Below are 27709 nucleotides of genomic sequence, written 5' to 3'. Positions count from 1 at the left end.
TATTTAAGACCTCGAAAGAGATACAGCTTAATTCCAAAGTAAACAATACCTGAAGAGCTAATGATTTCTACCAAAACATTGTACCTTTTAAACATACCTCATTTTGAGACGAAGTTAGCTCCAAGAAGCCTCTCCGGGCTTGATATAAAGGGCACCGGTGGGAAAAGTGATAGGTAGGTTGTTCCTGGTTCCCTCTGTGTGTACGCAGAATGGGTCTGGGAAATTCTGGCCCTTGCCAGGATGGAGGCCAAACAACTAATCCCCCAGGGTATGTTTCTAATGACACTCTTCTAGGACAAACTTCCCAGGACCATCTTTGTTTCAAGCCCCTGAGATTGTTCTGGGAACTTCTGAAACTTCCCTGGGGCCCCCTTTGCTTGGGAGAGAACACAGGCAAAGGAGTTAAGTGAGCAAAAGAAACTGTCAAAGTTTAAGCAAAGAAAAAGTGTAAAGGTAGTTATTTCTTGCACATGAGAATCTGATTTCTGTATCAACGAAAGATTTTAATTCTGAGAAAAATAGCCTAAGAAGTCTGGCTTGCTGGGGAATATGGAAAGGAAGGGCTCAGATTAAGGGATGTGGCACGTTCATCAGGAGAGAGGTCTCCACAGTCTCCTGCCCCTCCTGGCCTGGCCTTTCACTGTGGTGTCCGGCCTCCGGGAAGAACTTCTATGGGACACTATTTCCACTTGGGCTGTCACTAGGTGACCAGGTATGGGACAGAGGAGCATCCAGTGACCCCCAACTCTCCTCCTTCCCTTCGACCTGTGAAAAAAGTGAAGATGACTGGGCACATATTCCAGTGTTGCCTGGTACAGCTCAACCTCGCTGGTCAGCCAGAAGCACCGGCTGTATGACAAACGCCTGGCTAGAGACATCATGAGCAGCTTTCTTCGTGTCCCCAGTCCCTGGCGTCGGCGATGTTATTAGCACTTGTGCCTGTGTCCCCGAAGGAGCTCAGTTCTGCCAATATCAGTCGATGCTTCTCACCGGTTTCAGATAAAACTTTCACCTAATAAATTGTGTGTTAGCACTGGAGCCTGGATAAGCTCCTTGGGGTCTGGGAACCATTAGATGAAATATTCCTCCTTCTCCCTGCCCTTGGCTGAGTTGCTCTCCATCTGGAGGATGGCGCCGGGCTCGCCTTCTGCAGGTTCGTAGGTGACGTAGCTGCCTTTGTTCTTGTACAGGTAAAAGAAGATCAAGATCACGACTGAGAGCAGGGTGAGGAAGACCACTGTGATAACAACTTGGAAAGGAGAGGGGAAATGCAGAGATGTTTCAGGATTGAGGACGTCTCAGTAACTCACAAGGTCCCCTGCATTACACGGTCCCCTCACTCTTGGTGAGGATCCTCCAGCTGAAGTTAACTAAGCGTCCACTTCCAAGTCCACATTCTCCCACCAAGCCCGACTTCCTTGGTACATGATATCTGGAGCCTCTTTGTGCTCAGGGACACAAGGCTTTTGATTTCTGACAAAACTGAACTCCCTCTCAACTAGTTCCTGATGATTATGACAGAAACAGGAAGGAAGGAAACAGGAAATCGCTTATCCCAACAGGAAGGGTTTTAAAATTCATAGCCTCCTGTAGGGGTTTCTGATCCCTCCCATCCTCTTTCTCACCCACTCAACAAACTGCACACATCCTTATCCCTACCCCCATACTCAACTGTAGTGCCCATATGCACTGCAGCTATTTGTGGCCACCTCCCAACCTGTCATTTACTGGCGGCACCTCTGACACGAAGCCTCTACGAGTTTTTTATAACCTTGTGTGTGTGTGTGTAATATAACTTGCATGCCAAAACGAGCCCATTAATGGATTTGGTCTCTAATTTGTGGTGCTTTCCCATGTAGGGAAAATCCTGGTCTATCACATTGTCTCTGGAGCAACAGAGCCCCTGAGCTCAGAAGGTCCCTTGATTTGGCTCAGAGCCTGTTACCTGCAATGAGTGCTGTGCTGGCTTCAGCTTCTGGGGACAGGGCCTCAGTGGCCTGTAGGACTGGGGTGGCCATCGGTTCTTCTGGAAAATTTAGCAAAGTGGAAAAGGAAATGGGGTGAATTCTTTTGTTCTAAAACACATTTGTCCTTCAATTTCACTACCCCACCTTCTTCCCTATTCAGACTTTTATCATTTAACTCCTATAGGACATCTGTATAGAAAAACCTGGAGAATAGAGGAGAAAACAAACCACCACCAAAGACGATAAACATTTTGATGGATTTCTCTCTGTCTAACATAGTGGTTAAAGTATGGGCTCTAGGGGGCTTCCCTGGTGGCGCAGTGGTTGAGAATCTGCCTGCCAATGCAGGGGACACGGGTTCGAGCCCTGGTCTGGGAAGTTCCCACATGCCACGGAGCAACTAGGCCCGTGAGCCATAGCTACTGAGCCTGCGCGTCTGGAGCCTGTGCTCCGCAACAAGAGAGGCCACGATAGTGAGAGGCCCGCGCACCGCGATTAAGAGTGGCCCCCGCTTGCCGCAACTAGAGAAAGCCCTCGCACAGAAACGAAGACCCAACACAGCCAAAAATTAATTAATTAATTAATTTAAAAAAAAAAAGTATGGGCTCTAGAGCTGACTGACTAGGTTCCAATCTGAGCTCTTTTACTAGCTGTGTGATCTTCAGAAAATTACCTAACCCCTCTGTGCATCAGCATCCTCATCTGGAAAATAGAGATAATCGTACCTACTTTATAGGGTTGTTGTGACATTTATTAAGTAATTCAATAAGGGTAAGCTATTATTAGGAATACATTTTTGCATAAATGAGATAAATGATAAATGTATATACATGTATATATCAATATATTTATATTATATGCCACATGCATTTCTTCACTGTTTTTACAAACTCTTTGTAAACATTATTTTTTAATAATGAAATAATGCTCCTTCCCTTATTAAAACCCTTTTCTACGCTTCCAGAGTAAGCCCTGCCATTTGAAAGGTTCTGAAATAAGGCCTCTCCTACCCTAAAATATATCCCATATCTCCTTCTGCTATTGGTCTATCTGTCCTTCAGAGCCTGAAAGTCCCACTCCTAAAGTCACTACCCAGACTTCTAAGTGTTCCCAAAAGAAGTCAGGAAGCCCTTCAGTTCTCTCCTAGTTAGCATTTTAGTGTAGGCGTTTGAAAAGGTTAGTTACTGCAGGACAGAGGTATCCTGGGGAAAACAGTCTGACTGACCCTAAAATCACCCACAGGAGGCATCTCAGTATTCATTCAATAAATAATAATAGCAGCACTCATTAACTCTCTACTGTCTGCCAGCAGGAACAGCCTCCCCAGGAAGCAGGATGTGAGCTGGGGGCTGAAGCAGGGGTAGGAGTTTACAGGGTGAAAGGGGCGGGAGGTGGGGCACATTCTAGGCAGAGGGAAGAGCCTGGATCAAAGCTCCGAGATGAGAGGACCCAAAGGCCAGTGTGGCCGGAGCACAGGGCGTGAGCCTGATTCCTGTCTCTCGCCCGACACCTTCAGGATTCCATCCAGGACAAGGGAAATTCAGCCACTAGCGGTGGCCTGGTGATCCTGGGAGCGGTGCCAAGAGGGGTCAGTGGTGTTGAAAGACCTTCTCACACAGGCCAGGGGAGGCCTGTTGAACCGTCCTGGCTTTGCAGGAAAAGCAGATGTGGGTTGCCTGGATCGCCACCCTGCTCCCTGGGCCAGGCCAAACGCTTCTCCACTCTTTCTTTAGGAGCGGTGATACAGTCAGCTACTTTGTGGCTTTGGGCAAATGGTTACATCTCCCAATTCATCCATCCATTCTCATCTGTAACCAGTAGGAACTATATTAACCAACTCTGCAGGGCTATTGCGAAGGCTAAGTGAGAAAACATGCAGGCAAGCATCATTAAAAGGGAAAGCCGCTCTAGGTTTGAATCCTGCCCCAGCATAGTCCTAGGTAACCTTGAGGAAGTTACCAAACCTCTCCGAGCCTCAGTTTCTCTCCCATGCGTAAAATAGGAGTGTGGTAGGCAGCTTCTAAGATGAATCCCGATGGTTCCCACCTCCTGGTGTTTACATCCTTGTGTTAAGCCCCTCTCCCCGTGTGTCAGCTGGACCCAGTGACTAGCTTCTAACAAACAGAATACAGCCAAAGTGATGGGCTGTCACTTCTGAGATTATACTGTGACTTCCATCAAAGACAAGCCCTGAAGTTTATCCACCTGATCACTGCCTCAGACTGCTGCCCCTCACCATGCACGCTTTCCTCCCCCAAACGTCCTGGGGCTGCACACCATCTTCCCACCATTGATCTAGAGTTCTATACAGCTGCTCTCAGTTTTGTCTTTCTTAAACATTTGAGAACTTAAGATACACAAAGCACCGAGAAGAATAATGTATGTACAGAAGCTTCAATATAAAGATGAGTAAGATTCAGTTCAATCGATCAACAAGAATTTAGTTTGCACCTACCACGTGCCAGAGGCACTGTCATAGATGCTGGGCAAGCAGCAGTGATGAGGTTCACCAGGGACCCAACCACAGAGCTGGATTTTAGTGAGGCTTCAGAGAACAGATATGTATGAGTCCTCGGAAAGAGAATCCAGGCGGGTAGATGATTCCTAGTTGGGAAATTCTGCAAATAATCCCAATTATAACAGCTGCCATTTGCTAAGTCCCTGCTTTGTGCTGGGCATTTTGTATACATAATTATTAATCCTTAGAATACCAACCACTTCACAGCAGGTGTTTTTAATTGCCAATGTGGACCCTGAGGCCCGGGAAGAGTTAAGTGACATCCCTCGTATTACACATGAAGGAACAGTGGATGGAGCCAAGATCTGAATCCAGGACTAGCCCCTCCAAAGCCCAAGCAAGGTATTTATACTAAGCCTTCCTAACGCTGTCCTTTTCTTTTTTTTTTCCAATAGGGAAAAAGAGGAAGAGGTAACAAAAGATAACTATGAGGCAGCACAACGAGCTTGCCAAAAGTGCAAGGTTTTAAAAGATATGGACATGGGGGCTTCCCTGGTGGTGCAGTGGTTGAGAATCTGCCTGCTAATGCAGGGGACACGGGTTCGAGCCCTGGTCTGGGAAGACCCCACATGCCACGGAGCAACTAGGCCCGTGAGCCACAACTACTGAGCCTGCGCGTCTGGAGCCTGTGGTCCGCAACAAGAGAGGCCGCAATAGTGAGAGGCCTGCACACCGCGATGAAGAGTGGCCCCCGCTTGCCACAACTAGAGAAAGCCCTCGCACAGAAACAAAGACCCAACACAGCCAAAAATAAATTATTTAATTAAAAAAAAAAGAATGCAACACAATTCTTAAAAAAAAAAAAAAAAAGATATGGACAGTTGCGGAAGAAAAACCAGAGGACCACAATCAAATACAGACCGTTGTGTTACAAAGAGTGCTCCTTTAATGTGAACTTGCTCACAGGCGACTGGTGAGCAGGGAATGATATCAGAATGATATCAGTCACGTTGGTTCGTATGCAACCTCAAGCTTTCTACAACTGAAGAGTACATTTCATCAATAAAGACCTTAAGAAACATAAAATGCACTAGAAGTACCTTCCTTGGACGCAGTTATCAGTTGGTTTCCACTTATATTAAGCCATCTGGTGATGCAGTAAGTACAAATGAAGGAGGTACAAAAAAAAATTACTTCTATACAAAAACATTAGAAGAAGGCAGAGCCATGTAAGAAATTTACCTCTATATGAAATCTACCTCTATGAGAAAACACTAGAAGAAGGCAGATCCTACATCAGATTTTTATTTTTGATGAAAATAATCTCTGTTGGAAGTTAAGTCTCTCTGGAACCAGCTTCTAAAAGGAGGAAGCACACTCCCCAGGGCACAGGGGGTCTAGGACGGACAGGGATTCAAGGTTCAATGTTGGTGGAGATTTAACTGCCAATATTTTAATTCAGACTGTTGTATTTTTAGGGTTCTCGTTACAAAGTTTCATAAGTTTTGAGTGTTCTGTCCCAATTCTGTCTTTCCTGTAAGCCAATTTCCAGTAATGTGATTTCAGAATGTGAATCTTCTCAAAAATGCACAAAAAGGTTAAAAGCAGAAACTTAGAAGAATAGTGTCAGGAAGCTCTATACAGCTCAAGTTGGCAAACACATTGGAAGGACAATTTAAAAAGTGTTATATCTGGAGCAAAAACAAGGAAATGGGCCAGGCTTGCTGTCTGGGCCTGAAGCTAAGAGGTCGGAGGTAACAGAGAAACTAGAACTCTCCCAGCCCGTTTTGCCTCTGTCTCCTATCAAAGAGAATGATTTCTGCACTAAAGGAGAGCAGGAACCTTGGTGACGTGGGGAAGTGAGCTCAAGAGAAGGGACACAACCCAGAAAGCACCAAGCTAATCTAAAAGGGATCCAGGTAAGTGACAGCCAGGGGCACCGAAAGAACATGTAAATGGGTTCGCTATTGATGATACAGGAGCTTCTGAGAAAGACAGAGGGGCCAGGAGCCTGAAGGGCCACAGAAAGAGATGGATTCTGTAAACAACTGGTGAAATTGATATAGTTCCTCAGCAAAATTCTAGAACAAGTTATAAGGAACTGCTTTGGGGCTCCTGAACTTGAAACCACAAGCATTAAGAGTTAATATGAGACCACTATGAGCAGGCTGGGTCAGACAAGTCACACAGCCTTTTTAGACTGAGGTTCCAGGTTCATAGACAGAGAAATTAAAAGGCTAATTCAACAAGTATTTACGGAGTGTGTACTTTGTGCCAGGGTCTGTTCAAGGTCCTGGGCATAGATTAGTGAACACAACAAGCAAAAACTCATGCCTTCACAGTTCCTTAAAAAACTAAACAGAATTATCATATGGTCCAGCAATTTTACTTCTGAGTATCTATCCAAAAGAAATGAAAGCAGGAACTCAAACAGATATTTGTACACCAATATTCACAGCAGCATTATTCACAATAACTAAAAAGTGAAACAACTCAAATGTCCATCAACGGATGAACAGATAGACAAAATATGGTGCATATATATACACACACAATGGAATATTATTCAGCCTTAAAAAGGAAGGACGTTCTGACACATGCTACTATGTGGATGAACTTTGAAGACATCATGCTAACTGAAATAAGCCAGTCACAAAAGGACAAATATCGTATGATTCCACTTGTCTGAGGTACCTAGAATAGTCAAATTAATAGAGACAGACAGTGGTCATCAAGAGCTGGGAAGAGGGGAGAATGAGGAGTTATTGTTTAATGGCTACCAAGTTTCAGTTTGGGATGATGAGAAAGCTCTAGAGAGGGATGATGGTGATGGTTGCACAACAATGTGAATGTACATAATGCCACTGAACTGTATCCTTTAAAATGGTAAATTTTAGGATTGGTTCAAGATGGTGGAGTAGAAGGACATGCGCTCACTCCCTCTTGAGAGAACACTGGAATCACAACCAACTGCTGAACAATCATCGACAGGAAGACACTGGAACATACCAAAAGAGGCACCCCACATCCAAAGACAAAGGAGAAGCCGCAATGAGATGGTAGGAGGGGTGCAATCACAATAAAATCAAATCCTATAACCGCTGGGTGGGTGACTCACAAACTGGAGAACAATTATACCACAGAAATCCACCCACTGGAGTGAAGGATCTGAGCCCCACGTCAGGCTTCCCAACCTGGGGGTCTGGCAATGGGAGGAGGAATTCCCAGAGAATCAGACTTTGAAGGCCAGCAGGATTTGATTGCAGGACTTTGACACGACTGGGGGAAACAGAGACTCCATTCTTGGAGGGCACACACAAAGTAATGTGTGCACCAGGACCCAGGGGGAAGGAGCAGTGACCCCATAGAAGACTGAACCAGACTTACCTGCTAGTGTTGGACGGTCTCCTGCAGAGGTGGGGGGTGGTTGTGGCTCACTGAGGGGACAAGGACACTGGCAGCAGAAGTTCTGGGAAGTACTACTTGGCGTGAGCCCTCCCAGAGCCTGCCATTAGCCCCAACAAAGAGCCTGTAGCCTCCAGTGGTGGGTCGCCTCAGGCCAAACCACCAGCAGGGACAGAACCCAGCCCCACCCATCAGCAGACAAGCGGATTAAAGTTTTACTGAGCTCTGCCCATCAGAGCAACACCCAGCTCTACCGACCACCAGTCCCTCCCATCAGGAAGCTTGCACAAGCCTCTTAGATAGCCTCATCCACCAGAGGGCAGACAGCAGAAGCAAGAAGAACTACAATCCTGCAGTCTGTGGAACAAAAACCACATTCACAGAAAGACAGACAAAATGAAAAGGCATAGGACTATGCACCAGATGAAGGAAAAAGCTAAAACCCCAGAAAAACAACTGAATGAAGTGGAGATAGGCAACCTTCCAGAAAAAGAATTCAGAATAATGATAGTGAAGATGATCCATGATCCAGGACCTCGGAAAAAGAATGGAGGCAAAGATCGAGAAGATGCAAGAAATGTTTAACAAAGACCTAGAAGAATTAAAGAACAAACACCGAGAAGAATTAAAGAACAAACAAACAAAGATGAACAATACAATAACTGAAATGAAAACTACACAAGAGGAATCAATAGCAGAATAACTGAGGGAGAAGAACGGATAAGTGACGTGGAAGACAGAATGGTGGAATTCACTGCCATGGAACAGATTAAAGAAAAAAGAATGAAAAGAAATGAAGACAGCCTAAGAGACCTCTGGGACAGTATTAAACGCACCAACATTCGCATTATAGGGGTCCCAGAAGGAGAAGAGAGAGAGAAAGGACCCGAGAAAATATTTGAAGAGATTATAGTCGAAAACTTCCCTAACATGGGAAAGGAAATAGCCACCTGAGTCCAGGAAGTGCAGAGAGTCCCAGGCAGGATAAACCCAAGGAGAAACACGCCAAGACACATATTAATCAAATTGACAAGAATTAAAAACAAAGAAAAATTATTAAAAGCAACAAGAGAAAAACGACAAATAACATACAAGGGAACTCCCGTAAGGTTAACAGCTGATTTCTCAGCAGAAACTCTACAAGCCAGAAGGGAGTGGCACGATATATTTAAAGTGATGAAAGGGAAGAAGCTACAACCAAGATTATTCTACCCGGCAAGGATCTCATTCCGAATCAAAAGAGAAATCAAAAGCTTTATAGACAAACAAAAGCTAAGAGAATTCAGCACCACTAAACCAGCTCTACAACAATGCTAAAGGAACTTCTCTAAGTGGGAAACACAAGAGAAGGAAAGGACCTACAAAAACAAACCCATAACAACTAAGAAAATGGTAATAGGAACATACATATTGATAATTACCTTAAACGTGAATGGATTAAATGCTCCAACCAAAAGACACAGGCTCACTGAATGGACACAAAAACAAGACCCATATATATGCTGTCTACAAGAGACCCACTTCAGACCTAGGGACACATACAGCCTGAAAGTGAGGGGGTGGAAAAAGATATTCCATGCAAATGGAAATCAAAAGAAAGCTGGAGTAGCAATACTCCTATCAGATAAAATGACTTTAAAATAAAGACTGTTACAAGAGACAAGGAAGGACACTACATAATGATCAAGGGATCAATCCAAGAAGAAGATACAACAATTATAAATATATATGCACCCAACATAGGAGCACCTCAATACATAAGGCAACTGCTAACAGCTATAAAAGAGGAAATCGACAGTAACACAATAATAGTGGGGGACTTTAACACCTCACTTATACCAATGGACAGATCATCAAGACAGAAAATTAACAAGGAAACATAAGCTTTAAACGACACAAGAGACCAGAAAGATTTAATTGACATTTACAGGACATTCCATCCGAAAACATCAGATTACACGTTCTTCTCAAGTGCACATGGAACATTCTCCAGGATAGATCACATCTTGGGTCACAAATCAAGCCTCGGTAAATTTAAGAAAATTAAAATTATATCAAGCAGCTTTTCCGACCACAACGTTATGAAATTAGAAATAAATTACAGGGAAAAAAACATAAAAAACACAAACACATGGAGGCTAAACAATATGTTACTAAATAACCAAGAGATCACTGAAGAAATCAGAGGAAATCAAAAAATACCTAGAGACAAATGACAATGAAAACATGACGATCCAAAACCTATGGGATGCAGCAAAAGCAGTTCTAAGAGGGAAGTTTATAGCAATACAATCCTACCTCAAGAAACACGAAAAAACTCAAATAAACAGTCTAACTTTACACCTAAAGGAACTGGAGAAAGAAGAGCAAACAAAACCCAAAGTTAGTAGAAGGAAACAAATCATAAAGATCAGAGCAGAAATAAATGAAATAGAAACAAAGAAATCAATAGCATAGATCAATAAAACTAAAAGGTGGTTCTTTGAGAAGATTAACAAAATTGATAACCTTTAGCCAGACTCATCAAGAAAAAGAGGGAGAGACTCATATCAATAAAATTAGAAATGCAAAAAGGAGAAGTTACAATGGACACTGCAGAAATACAAAGCATCCTAAGAGACTACTACAGGCAACTCTATGCCAATAAAATGGACAATCTGGAAGAAACGGGCAAATTCTTAGAAAGGTATAACCTTCCAAGACTGAACCAGGAAGAAATAGAAAATATGAACAGACCAATCACAAGTAATGAAATTGAAACTGTGATTAAAAATCTTCCAACAAACAAAAGTCCAGGACCAGATGGCTTCACAGGTGAATTCTATCAAACATTTAGAGAAGAACTAACACCCTACCTTCTCAAACTCTTCCAAAAAATTGCAGAGGAAGGAACACTCCCAAACTCATTCTATGAGGCCACCATCACCCTGATACCAAAACCAGACAAAGATACTACAAAAAAACAAAATTACAAACCAATATCACTGGTGAATATAGATGCAAAAATCCTCAACAAAATACTAGCAAACAGAATCCAACAAAATATTAAAAGGATCATACACCATGATCAAGTGGGATTTAACCCAGGGCTCCAAGGATTCTTCAACATAAGCAATCCAATCAACGTGATACACCATATTAACAAATTGAAGAATAAACACCATATGATCATCTTAATAGATGCAGAAAAAGCTTTTGACAAAATTCAACACCCATTTATGATAAAAACTCTCCAGAAAGTGGGCATAGAGGGAACCTACCTCAACATAATAAAGGCCATATACGACAAACCCACAGCAAACATCATTCTCAATGGTGAAAAACTGAAAGCATTTCCTCTAAGTTCAGGAAGAAGACAAGGAGGTCAAATCTCACCACTATTCTTCAACATAGTTTTGGAAGTCCTAGCCACAGCAATCAGAGAAGAAAAAGAAATAAAAGGAATACAAATGGGAAAAGAAGTAAAACTGTCACTGTTTGCAGATGACATGATACTATACATAGATAATCCTAAAGATGCCACCAGAAAACTACTAGAGCTAATCAATCAATTTGGTACAGTTGCAGGATACAAAATTAATGCACAGAAATCTCTTGCATTCCTATACACTAACAATGAAAGATCAGAAAGAGAAATTAAGGAAAAAATCCCATTCACCACTGCAACCAAAAGAATCAAATACCTAGGAATAAACCTACCTAAGGAGGTAAAAGACCTGTACTCAGAAAACTATAAGACACTGATGAAAGAAATGAAAGATGACACAAACAGATGGAGAGATATACCATGTTCTTCTTGGATTGGAAGAATCAATATTGTGAAAATGACTATACTACCCAAAGCAATCTACAGATTCAGTGCAATCCCTATCAAATTACCAATGGCATTTTTTACAAAACTAGAACAAAAAATCTTAAAATTTGTGTGGAGACACAAAAGACCCCGAATAGCCAAAGCAATCTTGAGGGAAAAAAAACCAGAGCTGGAGGAATCAGACTCCCTGACTTCAGACTATACTACAAAGCTACAGTAATCAAGATAATATGGTACTGGCACAAAAACAGAAATATAGATCTTTGGAACAGGATAGAAAGCCCAGAGATAGACCCACGCACCTATGGTCAACTAATCTATGACAAAGGAGGCAAGGATATACAATGGAGAAAAGAGAGTCTCTTCAATAAGTGGTACTGGGAAAACTGGACAGCTACATGTAAAAGAATGAAATTAGAACCCTCCCTAACACCGTACACAAAAATCAACTCAAGGGCTTCCTTGGTGGCGCAGTGGTTGGGAATCCGCCTGCCAATGCAGGGGACACGGGTTCGAGCCCTGGTCCGGGAAGATCCCACATGCCGCAGAGCAACTAAGCCCGTGCGCCACAACTACTGAGCCTGCGCTCTAGAGCCCGCAAGCCACAACTACTGAGCCCGCATGCCACAACTACTGAAGCCCGCGTGCCTAGAGCCCATGCTCCGCAACAAGAGAGGCCACTGCAATGAGAAGCCCATGCACTGCAGCGGAGAGTAGCCCCCACTCGCCGCAACTAGAGAAAGCCCGCGCCCAGCAACGAAGACCCAACACAGCCAAAAATAAATAAATAAAATAAATAAGTAAAAAAAAAAAAAATCAACTCAAAATGGATTAAAGACCTAAATGTAAGACTGGACACCATAAAACTCTTAGAGGAAAATATAGGAAGAACACTCTTTGACATAAATCACAGCAAGATCTTTTTTGACCTACCTCCCAGAGTAATGCAAACAAAAACAAAAATAAACAAATGGGACCTGATGAAGTTTAAAAGCTTTTGCACAGCAAAGGAAACTATAAACAAGATGAAAAGACAATCCTGAAAATGGGAGAAAATATTTGCAAACGAATCAATGGACAAAGGATTAATCTCCAAAATATATAAAAGCTCATGCAGCTCAATATTAAAAAAAAGAACCCAATCAAAAAATGGGCAGAAGACCTAAATAGACATTTCTCCAAAGAAGATATACAGATGGCCAAGAGGCACATGAAAAGCTGCTCAACATCGCCAATTATCAGAGAAATGCAAATCAAAACTACAATGAGGTATCACCTCACACCAGTTAGAATGGGCATCATCAGAAAATGTACAAACAACAAATGCCGGAGAGGGTGTGGAGAAAAGGGAACCCTTTTGCACTGCTGGTGGGAATGTAAATTGATACAGCCACTATGGAGAACAGTATGGAGGTTCCTTAAAAAACTAAAAATAGAATTACCATATGACCCAGCAATTCCACTACTGGGCATATACCCAGAGAAAACCGTAATTCAAAAAGACACATGCACCCAAATGTTCATTGCAGCAGTATTTACAATAACCAGGTCATGGAAGCAACCTAAATGCCCATCGACAGACAAATGGATAAAGAAGATGTGGTACATATATACAATGGAATATTAGGCATAAAAAGGAACGAAATTGGGTCATTTGTAGAGACGTGGATGGACTTAGAGACTGTCATACAGAGTGAAGTAAGTCAGAAAGAGAAAATCAAATATCGTATATTAATGCATATATGTGGAATCTAGAAAAATGGTAGAGATGAACAGGTTTGCAGGGCAGAAACTGAGACACAGATGTAGAGAACAAACGTATGGACACCAAGGGGGGAAAGCAGGGGGGTGGGGGTGTGGTGGTGTGATGAATTGGCAGATTGGGATTGACATGTATACACTAATATGTATAAAATAGATAAGTAATAAGAACCTGCTGTAGAAAAAATAAAAATTAAAATTAAAAAAAAATAAAATGCAATAAAAAAAGGTAAATTTTATGTTATGTATAATTTTACCACAACTTAAAGGAAAAACATTTTGTCATATAATTTACATCATGCGGGGGGAAGATGGACAATGAACAGGTTAAAGAAGTAAAAGATATACTATATTAGATGCTGGTTAGTGCCATACAGAAAATAAAATCAGGAAGGGGGATAAGGAGTTGGGATGTGGATAGGGGTGGTGAGGGAGTGTCCCTGATGAGGTGACTTGAGTAAATAAACACCTATAGAAGGAGAGGGAGGCAGCCATGAGGAGACGTGGGAGAGGAACATTCCAGGCAGAGGGAACAGCAAGTTCAAGGTAGGGCCATCAAATAATATTGAAAAGCACCTGGGGCCGTCACAGGCTCAGCATGTTAAAGGTGCATCATGGAGGTCACTGGGAAGGAGCAAGGGGGAGCAGAGGAGCAGGTGAAGTCGAGGGGGCTGTATAAGAGGGGTGTTGAGGTCATGGAAGGCCTTTGGCTTTTTCAGTGAGTGAGATGCAACCCTTTTAGAGGTTTTTGAGCAGAGACTGGATTTACATTTCAAAGGGGTGCTTCTCAAACTCTGCAGTGCATAAGAATCTCCTAGGGAGCTTGTTAAAATGCAGACTATAGGGGCTTCCCTGGTGGCACAGTGGTTAAGAATCTGCCTACCAATGAAGGGGACACGGGTTCGAGCCCTGGCCCGGGAAGATCCCACATGCCGCGGAGCAACTAAGCCCATGCGCCACAACTACTGAGCCCATGAGCCACAACTACTGAGCCCGTGTGCCACAACTACTGAAGCCTGCACTCCTAGAGCCCATGCTCTGTAACAAGAGAAGCCACTGCAATGAGAAGCCTGCGCACCACAACGAAGAGTAGCCCCCACTCACTGCAACTAGAGAAAGCCAGCATGCAGCAACGAAGATCCAACTCAGCCAAAAATTAAAAAATAAAATAAAAATAAAATAAAATGATGAAAAAAAAAATACAGACTATGGTTCATTAAGTCTAGAGTGGGGCCTGAAATTCCAAAGACTGCCCTTTTGAAACACGGAGACCACCATGTTGTAAGGAAGACCAGTCTGGCTCACTGGAGGATAAGAGGCCACATGGAGGAAAACTGAGGCACCCCCAGCTCAGCCTACAGCCAGTACCAACTGGCAGACATGTGATGGAGGTCATTTTGGACCTTCTAGCCCAGTGGACCTTCCAGCAGATTGCAGCTGCATGAGTGAGCACTGATGAAAACAGCAGAGGAGTGCCCAGCCAACTCCCAGAATGGTAAGAAATAATAAATTGCTGTTGTTTTAATTCACTAAGTGTTGACGTGGTTTGTTACACAGCAATAGGTAATTGAAACAGAAACTGAGTTTTAAAGGATCTCTTTGCATGTGGACAACGGGCTGTGGGAAGGTGGAGACAGGAGGAGAAGCAGATTATACCCAGCACGTGGGCACAGCTGAATCCACCCAAAGGAGGGAGTCTTTTTCTAGTTTGCACAAAGGCACTGGCTGGGTCTAGCAGCAGTCCCGTGAGAAAGCGGTGGGATTCTGGAGACTTCTCGGGTGGTCCAGTGGTTGAGAATCCACCTTCCAATGCAGGGGATGTGGGTTCGATCCCTGGTTGGGGAACTAAGATCCCACATGCTGCGGGGCAACTACTGAGCCTGCGCACTGCAACGAAAGATCCCACATGCGTCAACGAAGATCCCACATGCCAAGACGAAGATCCTGCGTGCTGCAACTGAGACCCGATGCAGCCAAATAAATGAATAAATAATTTTTTTTTTTTTTAAAGAAAGTGGTGGGATTCTGGATATATTCTGAAGTTAAGGCTGAGGATGTGGGGTGAAGTCAAGGATAACACCAAGGTTTGGGGCCTGGGTAACTGGAGGGAGAGAAGGCCTGCTGTTATCTGAGATGCGAAGCCTGCAGGTGGAACAGGTTTAGAGGGGAAGATCCAGAGTTCAATTCTGGACATGATTGCAGACATCAAGACTGGAATTTGGGGGAATTCACTGGTGGTCCAGTGGTTAGGACTGCGCTTTCACTGCTGAGGGCGTGGGTTCAATCCCTGGTCAGGGAACTAGGATCCCGTGAGCTGCGTGGTGTGGAAAAAAAAAAAAAAGACTGGAATTTGGGGAAGAGGTCTGGATTGGAGATTTTAAAAGTCAGCACCTTTACAATCATGAGACTGAATGAGATCACCAAGGGAGTAAGTACAGATAAAGAGGACCAAGGACTGAGCCCAGGGAGGAAACAGCAAAGGAGGCTGAGGAGTAGCAGCCAAAGAGACCAAGTACAAGGACCACCAGGTTTTCCCACAGAGGTCATGAGTGACCTTGACAAGAGAAGCTTGGTGAAGTGCTGAGTATAAACCCCTGGTTTAGAGTGGGTTCAAGAAAAAAAGAAAGCAACCTAAGTGTCAACTGACAGACGAATGGATAAAGAAGATGTGGTATATATATACATACACATACACACACACATGCACGCACACACACACACAATGGAATATTACTCAGCCACAAAAAAGAATGAAATAATGCCACTTGAAGCAACATGGATGGACCTAGAGATTATCATACTAAGTGAAGTAAGCCAGACAAAGACAAATATGATACGATATCGCTTATATGTGGAATCTAAAAAAAAAACAAAAACAAATGAACTTATTTATAAAACAGAAATAGACAGACAGACATAGAAAACAAATTTATGGTTACCGAAGGGGAAAGGGGGGGAGGGGTAAATTAGGAGCTTGGGATTAACAAATACACACTATTATCTATAAAATAGATAACCAACAAGGACCTACCATATAGCACAGGACATTAACTCAGTATTTTGTAATAACCTATAAGGGAAAAGAACCTGAAAAAGAATAGATATATATGTATATGTATAACTGAATCATTTTGCTGTACACCTGAAACTAACACAACATGTAAATCAATTATACTTCAATAAAATTAAAAAAAAAAAAAGAGAAAAAAGGGAAGGAAAGGCACTGAAGGCAGAATATAAACTCTTTTTTTTTTTTCTGTAAAGTTGAGCAGGGAAATAGGGCTATAGCTGGAGGGGGAAGAGAGTTCAAGTTTTTTTTTTTTATTTTTGCTTTTTTTAGATGGGAGAAATGACAGCCTGTTTATGTATGGACAGGAATGACTCCAATGAGAGGGAACAATTGACGGCTGGAGCCATGTCCTTGAAGGGATGGGACCCAGTGCACGGATGAAGGGATTGGCTGCAGACAGCAGAGGTCGTTCATGACTAATGTGCACATGGGCACGGAGGTGGGCAGTAGGTAGATGGGGGCAGTGGGAGCCTTTGGCAGTTCTCTTCTGAGAACTTTAATTTGCTCCAGAAAATAGAAGGCCATGTCATCAACTGAGAGTGAGCATGGGGAGGGGGTTAGATGAGTTGAAGGTGCTGCCTGAATAGCCAACATCTCATCCCAGAACCGTGATAGAGTGTTTCCAATATCCCTGTGGAGTAACACAGCCTGGCTTTATTGAGGACTAAGTTGGGTAGGGACTTCCCTGGCAGTCCAGTGGTTAAGATTCCACCTTCCAATGCAGGGGGCGCGGGTTCTATCCCTGGTCGGGGAACTAAGATCCTGCATGCTGTGCAGCGTGGCCAAAAATTAAAAAAAAAAAAAAAGGACTAAGTTGGGGGAGTAACTGGCCATCAGGGAATGGAGTGATGCCAGTCTAAACAGAGCTTCTTCTTCCACTGGGATTTGACCTTAATTCTTTTTGAATTGATATTATTATGTCAGACCATGCCAGGGCCAAATTAAGGCCTTTGTGTAATTCAAAATAAAAATACGGACTTCCCTGGTGGCGCAGTGGTTAAGAATCCGTCTGCCAATGCAGGGGACACGGGTTTGAGCCCTGGTCTGGGAAGATCCCACATGCTGCGGAGCAACTAAGCCTGTGGGCCACAACTACTGAGCCTGTGCTCTGGAGCCTGCGAGCCACAACTACTGAGCCCACATGCCACAACCACTGAAGCCCACGTGCCTAGAGCCCGTGCTCCGCAGCGGGAGAAGCCACCGCAATGAGAAGCCTGCGCACCGCAATGAAGAGTAGCCCCCGCCCGTCTCAACTAGAGAAAGCCCGCGTGCAGCAATGAAAACCCAACACAGCCATAAATAAATAAATAAATAATAAAAATAAATAAATTTATTTAAAAAAATAAAATTAAAAAATAAAAATAAAAATACTAAATCACAAGACAGATATAAGAAAGTCCAATAATACATTTTCCCTTTATGGTAACAACTCTTGGCTTTTTTGCTTGTTTTTAAAATACAGTGAGGGAATTCCCTGGCTGTCCAGTCGTTAGGACTCTGCGCTCTCACTGCCGAGGGCCCGGGTTCAATCCCTGGTCGGGAAACTAAGATCCCACAAGCCAGGCAGCACAGTCAAAAAAAAAAAAAAAGTGAATATTAAATCCTTTGTGAGAGCTTTTGTTTTGGTGTTCTGCCTTATTGGTGCCTTCCACACAGGCTTAGTGTGGAAGGGTTTAGTGTCCTTTGGGTAAATACAGACCCCAGTAGACCCAGGGAAGGTTCAACAAATCTGTGGACTCAAAGTTAGAGGGGCAACTAGTAAGCTGATAAACAGAGATTTAAAATGACTGGAGAAACTGGCCAAACTGAACAAGATGAGAATTCAACACACACCTTGCTCTTAGGTCCGGGAAATCAACTACTCACAAATAATGGGGAAGCCACAGCTTAGCAGCATCTATAAAAGACTTACAGTGGGATCACTAGAAATTCACCAGCACTGGAAGAATAGAACCCAAAATAGCAGCAAGAGTGATAGGAAGGTCGTAGAATTTTGGATACTTTTTATTTTCTTTCTTTTCCTTTATCTGCCAAATTTCTTAGGATGATAATGACTTTTATAATCATAAAATATTTAAAACTTGCTGTTATTTTAGGCATCGTGAATATAAATGTGGTCTCTACAACGGCATCAACAGTGCAGCCCTACTCTGCACTACTCCTAGGCCACTGAGTTGCATATGGGTGCCAGTTTTGAGCTGAGCAGCCAACACAGTGAATGGCTTGGAAACCGTATCAGATCAGGAAAGCCTGCAAGAGAAAGCTGAGTGAAAACTTAGTTGGGGATGGAGGGTTAGGACTTGAATGCTGTCTTTGAATATACCAACGATGACCTATACAAGAGGACTAATGGCAGAAACTAATGGGAGATGAATGTCTTCCCCAGAGAACGAAGAGCAAAACTGGGCAGATGCTTCATGGGGAACTGGAGAGAGAATTCCAGCACAGAAGGGGTAGTTGAACTATCTGACTCTCAGGACCTGTCTCAGCCTTAATGTTAGAATTTTTATAAATTGAAAATGTTCTATCAGAATTCTCTACAAAATAAAATTTTCAAACTGGTGAACTCTCAATGAAGTCTGTAGTTTAGTTAACAGTATCATACGAATGTTGGGACTTCCCTGGTGGTCCAGTGGGTAAGAAGACTCTGCACTCCCAATGCAGAGGTCCCGGGTTTGATCCCTGGTCAGGGAACTAGATCCCACATGCATGCCACAACTAAGAGTCCTCATGCTGAAATTAAACATGCCACAATGAAGATCTTGCGTGCCGCAACTAAGACCCAGTGCAGCCAAAATAAATAAATAAATATTTTAAAAATAAATAAATTAAAATTGAAAAGAATAATGCATTAAAAAAAAAAAACAGTATCATACCAATGTTAATTTCCTGGTCTTCACAAATGTACTGTGGTCATCTCTATCGACGTCAAATGTACCAAATGACATTTGAGGAAACATGGCTGAAGGGTATACAAACTCTCTGTACTATTTTTGCAACTTTTCTATAAATCTAAAATTATTCCAAAATAAAATGTCTATTAAAAAATCAAAAATTTAAAAGAATCTAAAAAAGAGTGGATATGTGTATATGTATAACTGATTCGCTTTACTGTACAGCAGAAACTAATACACCATTGTAAATCAACTATAGTCCAATAAAAATTTTTAACAAATCAGGGACTTTCCTGGTGGTCCAGTGTGTAAGACTCCGTGCTTCCACTGCAGAGGGCATGGGTTCGATCCCTGGTCGGGGAACTAAGATCCTGCATGCCGCGCAGCAAGGCCAAAAGAAAAAAAAAAAAATCAAGAATTTGAATTCCACTCCACACAGAAGAGGTTTTCTCAGACTAAAAGTCACAGGGTGTCCGAGCTAATGAGCTGGAGCCTTCGGGCTTTACGTATCAGAACGGTAATCTATATTTATGACTTACAGTTTGCAAAACATACATTATTTTATCTCCACCCCAAGAATGTGATGTAAGTAGGGTTGGTATTATCATTATGTACAAGCCAGAAAATTGAGGTAGCTCAGCAAGCTTCGTCAACCAGCCCACCGTCACTCAGTGGTTGGCCCAGCCAGGCTTTAAATCTATCTCCTCACTTCAAGGTTCTTTGCAACTTCTGGAACCATCCCTGCTCTGCCTCCAGCTAAACATTTTGTTGTCGTGTCCACTGGGTTTGGTTCTCAGAGTTTTATTGCAGGATGGGTGTTCACTAAAGTACTGTTTGCAAGAGTGACACATATCTGAATGTCTATCAGCAGAGGAATGATTAAATAAATGACAGGTCATTCATTCTGGAAATAGTACACAGTTGTTAAAAAGAATGTGGTAGATCTGCAATTACTGGGACAGAATATGTGGTTAGACGAAAAAAGCAAATTGCTAGGGCAGTATGTGTTATATGATTACATGTCTGTAAAAAAAAGTAAAGTAAAATAAAACTATAAACATATATATATATATATACACACACACACATAGAAAAAGTCTAGAAGGTTATTCCCTGAGGGGCATGTAATAGCTTTGTAATGAAAGAACAACAACAACGAAGTAAACTAAGTTCAGGAAACGTGGCATACAAGGGGGGAAATGGTTTACAGCTTTCCCCCTATTATCTCCTGTTCTTACCCCATTTCTCTCCTGTCTCCTCTTCCAAACAAAGGAATAAAGTTACTTTGGGGACTTCCCTGGCAGTCCAGTGAGTAAGACTCCATGCTCCCAATGCAGGGGGCCTGGGTTCGATCCCTGGTCAGGGAACTAGATCCCGCGTGCATGCCTCAACTATGAGTTTGGATGCCACAACTAAGAGTCTGCATGTCACAACTAAGAAGTCTGCCCACAGCAACTAAAAGATCCTGCATGCCTCAGTGAAGATCCCGTGTGCCACAACCAAGACCCAGTGCAGCCTAAATAAATAAATAAATAAATAAATAAGAAAGGCAATATACTAAGGAAAGAAGAAATATTAAAAAAAAAAAGAATGTTACTTTGTTCCTTCCCTTCTCCGGCTTAGAAAGACTGTAGCACCTATTTTCTTTAAGGAGGGAGGCCTGGGGCTGAGGACCACAAGATTTGAGATTTGAGGCTCCACCCAAATCCTAACCTACAGCAAATGAACTTCAAGATCTATTTGGCTCACTCACCTTTTTTTTTGTTGTTGTTGTTGTTAACCTAGATACCGGTTGGTTTCTTTGTGGCCCTTGTTCCTGGGCTAAATCTCTTATCACTGAGGCATCAGATCCTTTGCCACCTGAGTCTGACAACCTATTTATTTGCTCTAGCCCTGCCCAGCAAAGGGCGGCTCCCCCAATTCTCCTTTCCATGGGAACCCGCCCTGGAATTCTGCTCCCTTTCTCCTTCCTTCTCTTTCATGTGCCCCAGCCATGGGGTGGAGTGGCTGAGAGCAGTATACCATGACGGAAAGAATACAGGACTTGGCACAATATCCTGCCTCTGCCATTATTAGCTGCACGACCTTGGGAGAATTTCCTAACCTCTGAAAATTTCTTAACTTCCCTGAACCTCAGTTTTTGCTTCTGTAAAATGAGAATGAAATGTGCTCACAGGGTTGTGATGAGGAATAAGCGAGATGAACAACACTGAGTGTCTAATCTAGAGTGAGGACAACCTAGGATGTAGCTAGTGTGACTACATGGCAAGGGATGGGCTTTACCCAGTGGGGTGGGCAGAGCGGACAATGCCTATTCCACCCCACTCTCCTTCCAAGAGGGCAACTTATGCACTAGGCACAGCAGGCAACGCGCCTAGGGTCCACCATACTTCTAGGGGCCCATGAAAATGTTTTTTAATGATCTTAATTTCTTTTAAAGTCAGAAGAAAAAATTGAATGTTTATGTCAAGGAAATTATAATATTGTTATATCAATCAATTATAAATATAACCATTAATGATTTTATTGTATATTAATATTGTATTCTTCCTTATACCAACATAGTTGTAAAATACAATTTTTAACATATTACCTTTTTAAATGGAGGAATGGGCCCACAAAGGCAAAAGTGCCAAGGGCTCCTGAAAGTTCTAATGTGGCCCTCACTTTCAGCCCTCTTAAAAGGATATCTCCTTTAGGAGATCTTTATAGATTGGGGCAAAGGGATGTGAGACGGCATAGCTGGGGAGGTGGGGAAGAGACATGCAAGACCCTCAGTGATCCCATTCTTCAAAGTACAAGCCCTCACCCTGTCTGTAATTTCTCCATTTCTGTCCCTGAACTTACATTTGCTTGGACCCAGTGGGTAGGGGACTATATGATATGTCCTAAAATGCCACTCCACTCATGTCACTTGTTGGGTTGAAAATGTAAATATATGACTCAACAACAACAAAACCAGACAATTGAAAAATGGGCAAGGACTTGAATAGACATTTCTCCAAAAGATATACAGTTGCCAATAAACACATGAAAAGATGTTCAACATCACTAATCATTAGGGAAATGTAAATCAAAACCACAATGAGATACCATTCACACCCATTAGGATAGCCACTATTAAAAATCAGAAAATAACAAGTGGTGTCAAGGATGTGGAGAAACTGGAACCCTATGCATTGCTGGTAGGAATGTAAAACGGTATAGCTACCCTGGGAAACAGTATGGCGGTGCCTCAAAAAATTAAACAGAATTACCACACTTCTGGGTATATACCCAAAAGAATTGAAAGCAGGGACTCGAAGAGATATTTGTACACCCACGTTCACAGCAGCAGTATTCACAACAGCCAAAAGGTGGAAGCAACCCAAGTATCTATTGATGTATGAGTGGATAAACAAAATGATACACATTATATACATATAATATTATTCAGCCTTAAAAAGGAAGGAAATTCTGACACATGCTACAAAATGGATGAGCCTCGGAGATGTTATGCTAGTGAAATAAGCCAGAGACAAAAGGACAAATTTTGTATAATTACACTTATACTAGGTACCTAGTCAAATTTATACAGATAGAAAGTATAATGGTGGTAGCCAGGGGCTGTGGGGAAGGGGGAATGAGGAGTTATTATTTAATGGATACAGAGTTTCAGTTTGGGAAGATGAAAAAGTTCTGGAGATGGATGGTGGTAACAGTTGTACAGCAATGTGACTATCACTCAATACTTAATACCACTGAACTGTACACCAAAAAATAATCAAAATGGTAACATTTATATTATGTTTCTCTTACCACAAAATTTAAAACAGAATGTATATAGTTCTGCTTTTGTCCCAGTCCTAATTTCTCAGCTGCCCAAGAAAGCATCACCTCTCTTCCCTACAGGCAGGTTTATTCCGGAGGTCCTCTGCCCTGTCCCCCAGAATACCCTCCAAGGTAAGCACAGTCTCTGTAGTTTCAGAAGTGGCAGCGCTACCTTTATCTGGAATCCCTGCTGCACCCCTCTTTGCCTGTATAAACCTCACCCATCCTTCAAGGGTAAGGGCTCCATCCCTTCCCCACTCATGAAGCCAGTACTAACTAATCTAGACGGCTACCCATTTCTCCTTTTCTTATCTCCAGCAGACAACTAAGGGTCTGAATTGCTACATCACCAGTCACAGAGGACACTGCCTTTGACTTCCCCTGGGGTTCTCACTCACGTGTTTCCACATCAGTAAAGCAGAGAATGTCTGTCCTAATGACAAATGAGACCGCATAGGGAAACAAAGGTGTATAGACTAACCAAGGTTTTGTTCCTCCCTTACCCTAATTAACATGTAATGAAAACAACCAATGAGTATCTGATGGTTTGTCCAGCTCAGCTTGGTTATGAAATGTAAGGTAGGAATTCATTCTCATTCTCTTTTTTTTGGGAATCCATTCTTAACGTGAAGGGGAAAGAGGGGGATCCCTGACTAGGGAACAAGGGTAACAATAGTTCCGGGAAACAAGGGATTTTTGATGCTGGAGTGAATCATAAGAGGAGTGGAATTAGAAAGCAGGCAGAGGGACTTTCCTGGCGGTCCAGGGGTGAAGACTCTGCACTTCCAAAGCAGGGGGCACCGCGGGTTCGATCCCTGGTGGGGGCACTAAGATCCCACGTGCTGCAGAATTCCTTTCTAGGAATAGGTGGGCTGTTCTAACAAGCACCCAGTAATAATAACCGATGTTACTGAGTGCTTGCTAGATATGAGACACTGTGCTAGGTGTTTTACATGGATTATCTCATTTAATCCTCACAAATCAGGTACTATTTCCCCCATTTTACAAATGAGACTGGAGCTTAGAGGGTAGCTCACAAGGTCACAAAGCTCTAAGTAGTAGTACCAGGAATTGGTCCAGGTGCATGAAACTTCAGATTCAAACTGCACTAAAGTGTGCACGCTGGTTGCCTTCTGCTCCCTCCCAGGACCTTTTCTGGTGTGAGGCAGGTGGAGAGTAGAGGGAGTCTTCCCACCTGGGCAGAGGGCTCAGGGAATTCCAGGACTGGGCTAGGGTGGGGCAGTTGAAGTGGGAAAGGCCTTCACCTACCTCCTGGAGAAGGCGTGGTTGGGAGGCTAGTCATCTCGGCAGGTGGACGGGCACCTGCAGGGAGGTGCAGATCTGTAGGAAGAGGGACAAAGAGCGGAATGAGGTGGATAGGCCCATGCCTGGGGCTGAAGACGACTGGAAATCCCAGGAAAGCCTTTGGTGCCAGGTTTTCCTGAGTCCCTTCCCCAACTCTCCCCCCGCACCCCCCGCCCTATTGAACGTCTATCCGGGGATCCTTTCATTGGGCCACCACATTCACCTAGGAGGTTTCTCAAGGCCTGAGAAAGTTAGGTAAATGTATGCAAATTAGCAGCGGACCCAGTTTCATCCAGGCGAGGTAACAGGTCCCCGGTTCTCTCCCAGCCCGCAGTCTGGGGGGAGCCGTCCACTAGGTGTCAGGAGAGCGCAGGGAGGTCAGGCCCCCGGCCCAGGCTCGGGGTCGGCGCGGGGGCAGCGGCGGGGCCGGGCCGGGGAGCCAGGCGCCGGGCACCGGAGGGAGGGTCGTCAGTCGCCCTCTGGCCCGCCCGAGACGGCCGGTTGTCGGGGCTCGGCCCTCCGCCCCCAGTGCCCCCTCGGTCGTCCGCTGCAACGTCCGCGCGGTCTACCGAGCCCCGCTGGCCTGGCCCCCGCGGCCGCCCACCACCGGCCCGGCCGAGACTCTGGCACCCTGGGGCCCTCGCCGCGTCCGCGGACGTCGGGGCTCGAGCCCGCGGCACCGCCCCCCGCGCCCTGACCCCGGTCCAGAGCCCTCCTGCGTTACCCGCGCCAGGCAGGGCTCAGTGCGCTCCGAAGGCGGCCCGTCCCAGGCACCGGTTCCGAGCCGCCGCGACGGGAGGCTCTAGCCGAGGCCCGAGCTCGGCCGCTCTCGGTTTCAGTTCTTGACGCGGCCTCGGCGGCTGCAGCGTGAATGTGGGCGACCGGGCTCGCCTGGCCCTCCGGCCCTGCCCGGGTCCCCACCTCCGCGTGCTCACCTTACCAGTCGGACGGGCTGCAGGGGAACGGCAGGCGCCGCGTCGCGCGTCCTGCTCAACTCGACGGGGGCGGGAACCGCAGGCACCGCGGGGACCCGCCGGGGACCCAGAGCTGAGGAAGCAGCGCAAAGTCGCTCAGAGTTGCTGCCGAGGCCGGCCGGGGGCGGGGGGGCGAGGGGGCGGCCGGCTGGGTGGGACAGGAAAAGAGGAGAGAAACCGCCCTCTGCAGGTTCCCTCTGCCCGCCGGGCCGCCTCAGCTCCCCCGGGAGGAAAGGCTGCTTTTCCTTCTCCGATTGTCACTTTACTCTCCATCCGGAGCCGCTTCCTCCCCCGCCTGCCTCGAGGCACGGGAGGGCACGGGAGGGCACGGGATCAGAGTGAGCCCGGAGCTAATGGGATGTGTCCTCTTTCCCCGCCATCGACGTTATTTGAATTTTCAGCAAATGTGGAAAATTACATTTACTTGCGTTTGCATATCACTTACGTAAATGGGTCTGTATCCAAAAGCTTGGAACATAAGCTAACTTAGTGGGCACACCCCGGGCCGGGGAGCGGGGTGTGAGGTGGGGAGAGGAACGTTGCCCCATTCGGATCTTCCTTGCCCGAATTCATCTGAGGCAGTGTAGTGTAGAGGTTAAGAGCATTGTGGACTTTGGACTCAAACAGTCCCAGCTCCGCTGCTTCTTAGCTGTGTGACTTCGGGCAAATTACTTAACATCTCTAAAAGCTGTTCCCTCATCCCTGAAATGGGGGACTGAAAAATCATGCCGTTTCATAGCGTGGTTCTAGCACCTGGGAAGCACATCAATTTAACTACTAATTAATGCCATACTTTAGTCACCTCTTGACTCGCTTCTTTCTGGCAGGAAATGTTCCCAAATTAATGAGGAACTCAATGAGTAAGGATGTAAAGTATAAACACAGGCTCTGGAATCTGCTCTGCTGTGTGATCTTAGACAGTTTTGTTTCATTTATCTGGGGCAGTATATACTGTGGGGATGGAATGAGTTAATATTGATACATTTAAAGCATTAGAAGCTTACCTGGCACACAGTAAGTGGTCAGTAAATGTTATCTTGGCTTCCTGTTTAGGGTTAGAACTCTTGTGGTTATTCTGTCTTTCCTCCCAGTGATACAGACTTCTGTGCTTACTTCTTATTCCTGGGAGGCAGTCTCTAGGTTTGGGACTCAATATTTATATAGTCGATAGAGACAGGAATTGTGCATGTTCATTTGGGAGACAAAGACTGAAAGAGTCTCAGAGAATGGGGGCACAGAGTGAGAAAAACAGCAAAGGAAGAAAGATAGAAAAGAAGGGAGGGAGGGAGGAAGGAAGGAAGGAAGAAAGAAAGAAAGAAAGAAAGAAAAAGAAGGAAAGAAAGAAAAGAAAGCATAGTTGCTTTCATTCCTAAAGATGTTATGTGGTTGGAAAAAAAATAAAAATAAAAACAGAGAAAAAACAGTAAATTGACTAAATTCATTTACTTAAATATATTTTTAAAGGCATAGCAGTTATCAGTGAGGAAGAAGAAAGCCCATGTATGGGAAAACTACCAATCCAACCAAGAAAGGCAAAGAAAGTAACACGTAGGCAAGGTGGATGTAAGTTAATAAAAAGGTAAGGCTGGCCAGTCCTCAGATAAAAGAATACCCAAGAGAAAAGGAAATTCAAATCCTAACGGTTAAATTGCAAAGGTGGACAACTGCTTGCATTTATTGACAAGCTGACCATGAATTCCAGGAAAAGTTGAGATTTTTCTTGTTATCTGGGTCAGTCTCCCGCATGGCATATTCCATTATGTCTGAAGATCGTTAAGAACCACAGACTCTCATAGGCCATCCAGCCCAAGTGAATACTGATTTGCTGTGTTACTTTTACAATTTAATTTGATGGCTAATAGTCTCTCACAAGCATCTTTTTTGTTTAAAATGTAACCTTAAAAGTTTTGCTGGTACATGATTTTAACCCTGTAGGCACATGCTATTCATTTTCAAAGTGTAAACATGCAGAAAAACAGGATTCAATATGCACATGCTCAGCACCCACCCAATTTAGCATAAAGTAAGCAATACTGTAAGCAGTGTGTACTCTGCTCTTTGGGGTGTCCCATATATCCTGGATGTGTGCTGTCCCTAGTACTCTCTGGATATCTTACCTAGTCTGTCAGTATTGTCCTTCACATTGCTGGCAGGCAGGGACTGGGTGTTCTTGCAATTAATTCTAGATAGAGATGCATACAGATAGATGATGAATGAAGCCTCGAGTGGTGGTGAGCTACCTGTGTTCTCC

At 44.0% G+C, this 27709-nt stretch overlaps 1 protein-coding gene across 3 annotated transcripts; it reads right to left on the bottom strand.

Moving 5' to 3' along the window:
• Nucleotides 1-482: 482 nt before the first annotated feature.
• SMAGP (small cell adhesion glycoprotein) lies at nucleotides 483-25740 on the bottom strand. 3 transcript variants are annotated; one of them, XM_082421510.1, is made up of 4 exons: nucleotides 25420-25740; nucleotides 24449-24520; nucleotides 1946-2026; nucleotides 483-1249 (listed from the first exon to the last, which is right to left on the bottom strand). In XM_082421510.1, the coding sequence occupies exons 2-4, from the start codon at nucleotides 24480-24482 to the stop codon at nucleotides 1071-1073; spliced, it is 294 nt and encodes a 97-aa protein (XP_082277636.1). In that variant the 5' UTR covers nucleotides 24483-24520; nucleotides 25420-25740; the 3' UTR covers nucleotides 483-1070. The 3 variants fall into 3 exon arrangements, with proteins under 3 accessions (XP_082277636.1, XP_082277635.1, XP_082277637.1); XM_082421509.1 differs by lacking the exon at nucleotides 25420-25740 and adding an exon at nucleotides 25209-25412; XM_082421511.1 differs by lacking the exons at nucleotides 24449-24520; nucleotides 25420-25740 and adding an exon at nucleotides 5526-5572.
• Nucleotides 25741-27709: the final 1969 nt, after the last annotated feature.

The sequence above is a fragment of the Balaenoptera physalus genome, assembly GCF_965194825.1.
Source record: "Balaenoptera physalus genome assembly, chromosome: 13".
In the NCBI taxonomy this organism is placed as follows: Eukaryota; Metazoa; Chordata; class Mammalia; order Artiodactyla; family Balaenopteridae; genus Balaenoptera; species Balaenoptera physalus.
The sequence above is the reverse complement of the archived record's forward strand: the minus strand, read 5'-3'. Positions and strand labels throughout refer to the sequence as shown.

Excerpts from the sequence above, each read along its gene's own strand:
- SMAGP (XM_082421510.1), bottom strand. The coding sequence starts at position 24,482 with ATGACTAGCCTCCCAACCACGCCTTCTCCAGGAG. Across the intron at positions 2,027-24,448 it reads AACCACGCCTTCTCCAGGAG|AAGAACCGATGGCCACCCCA; the intron begins GTAGGTGAAGGC and ends TAAATTTTCCAG. Across the intron at positions 1,250-1,945 it reads CAGCACAGCACTCATTGCAG|TTGTTATCACAGTGGTCTTC; the intron begins GTAACAGGCTCT and ends CTCCTTTCCAAG.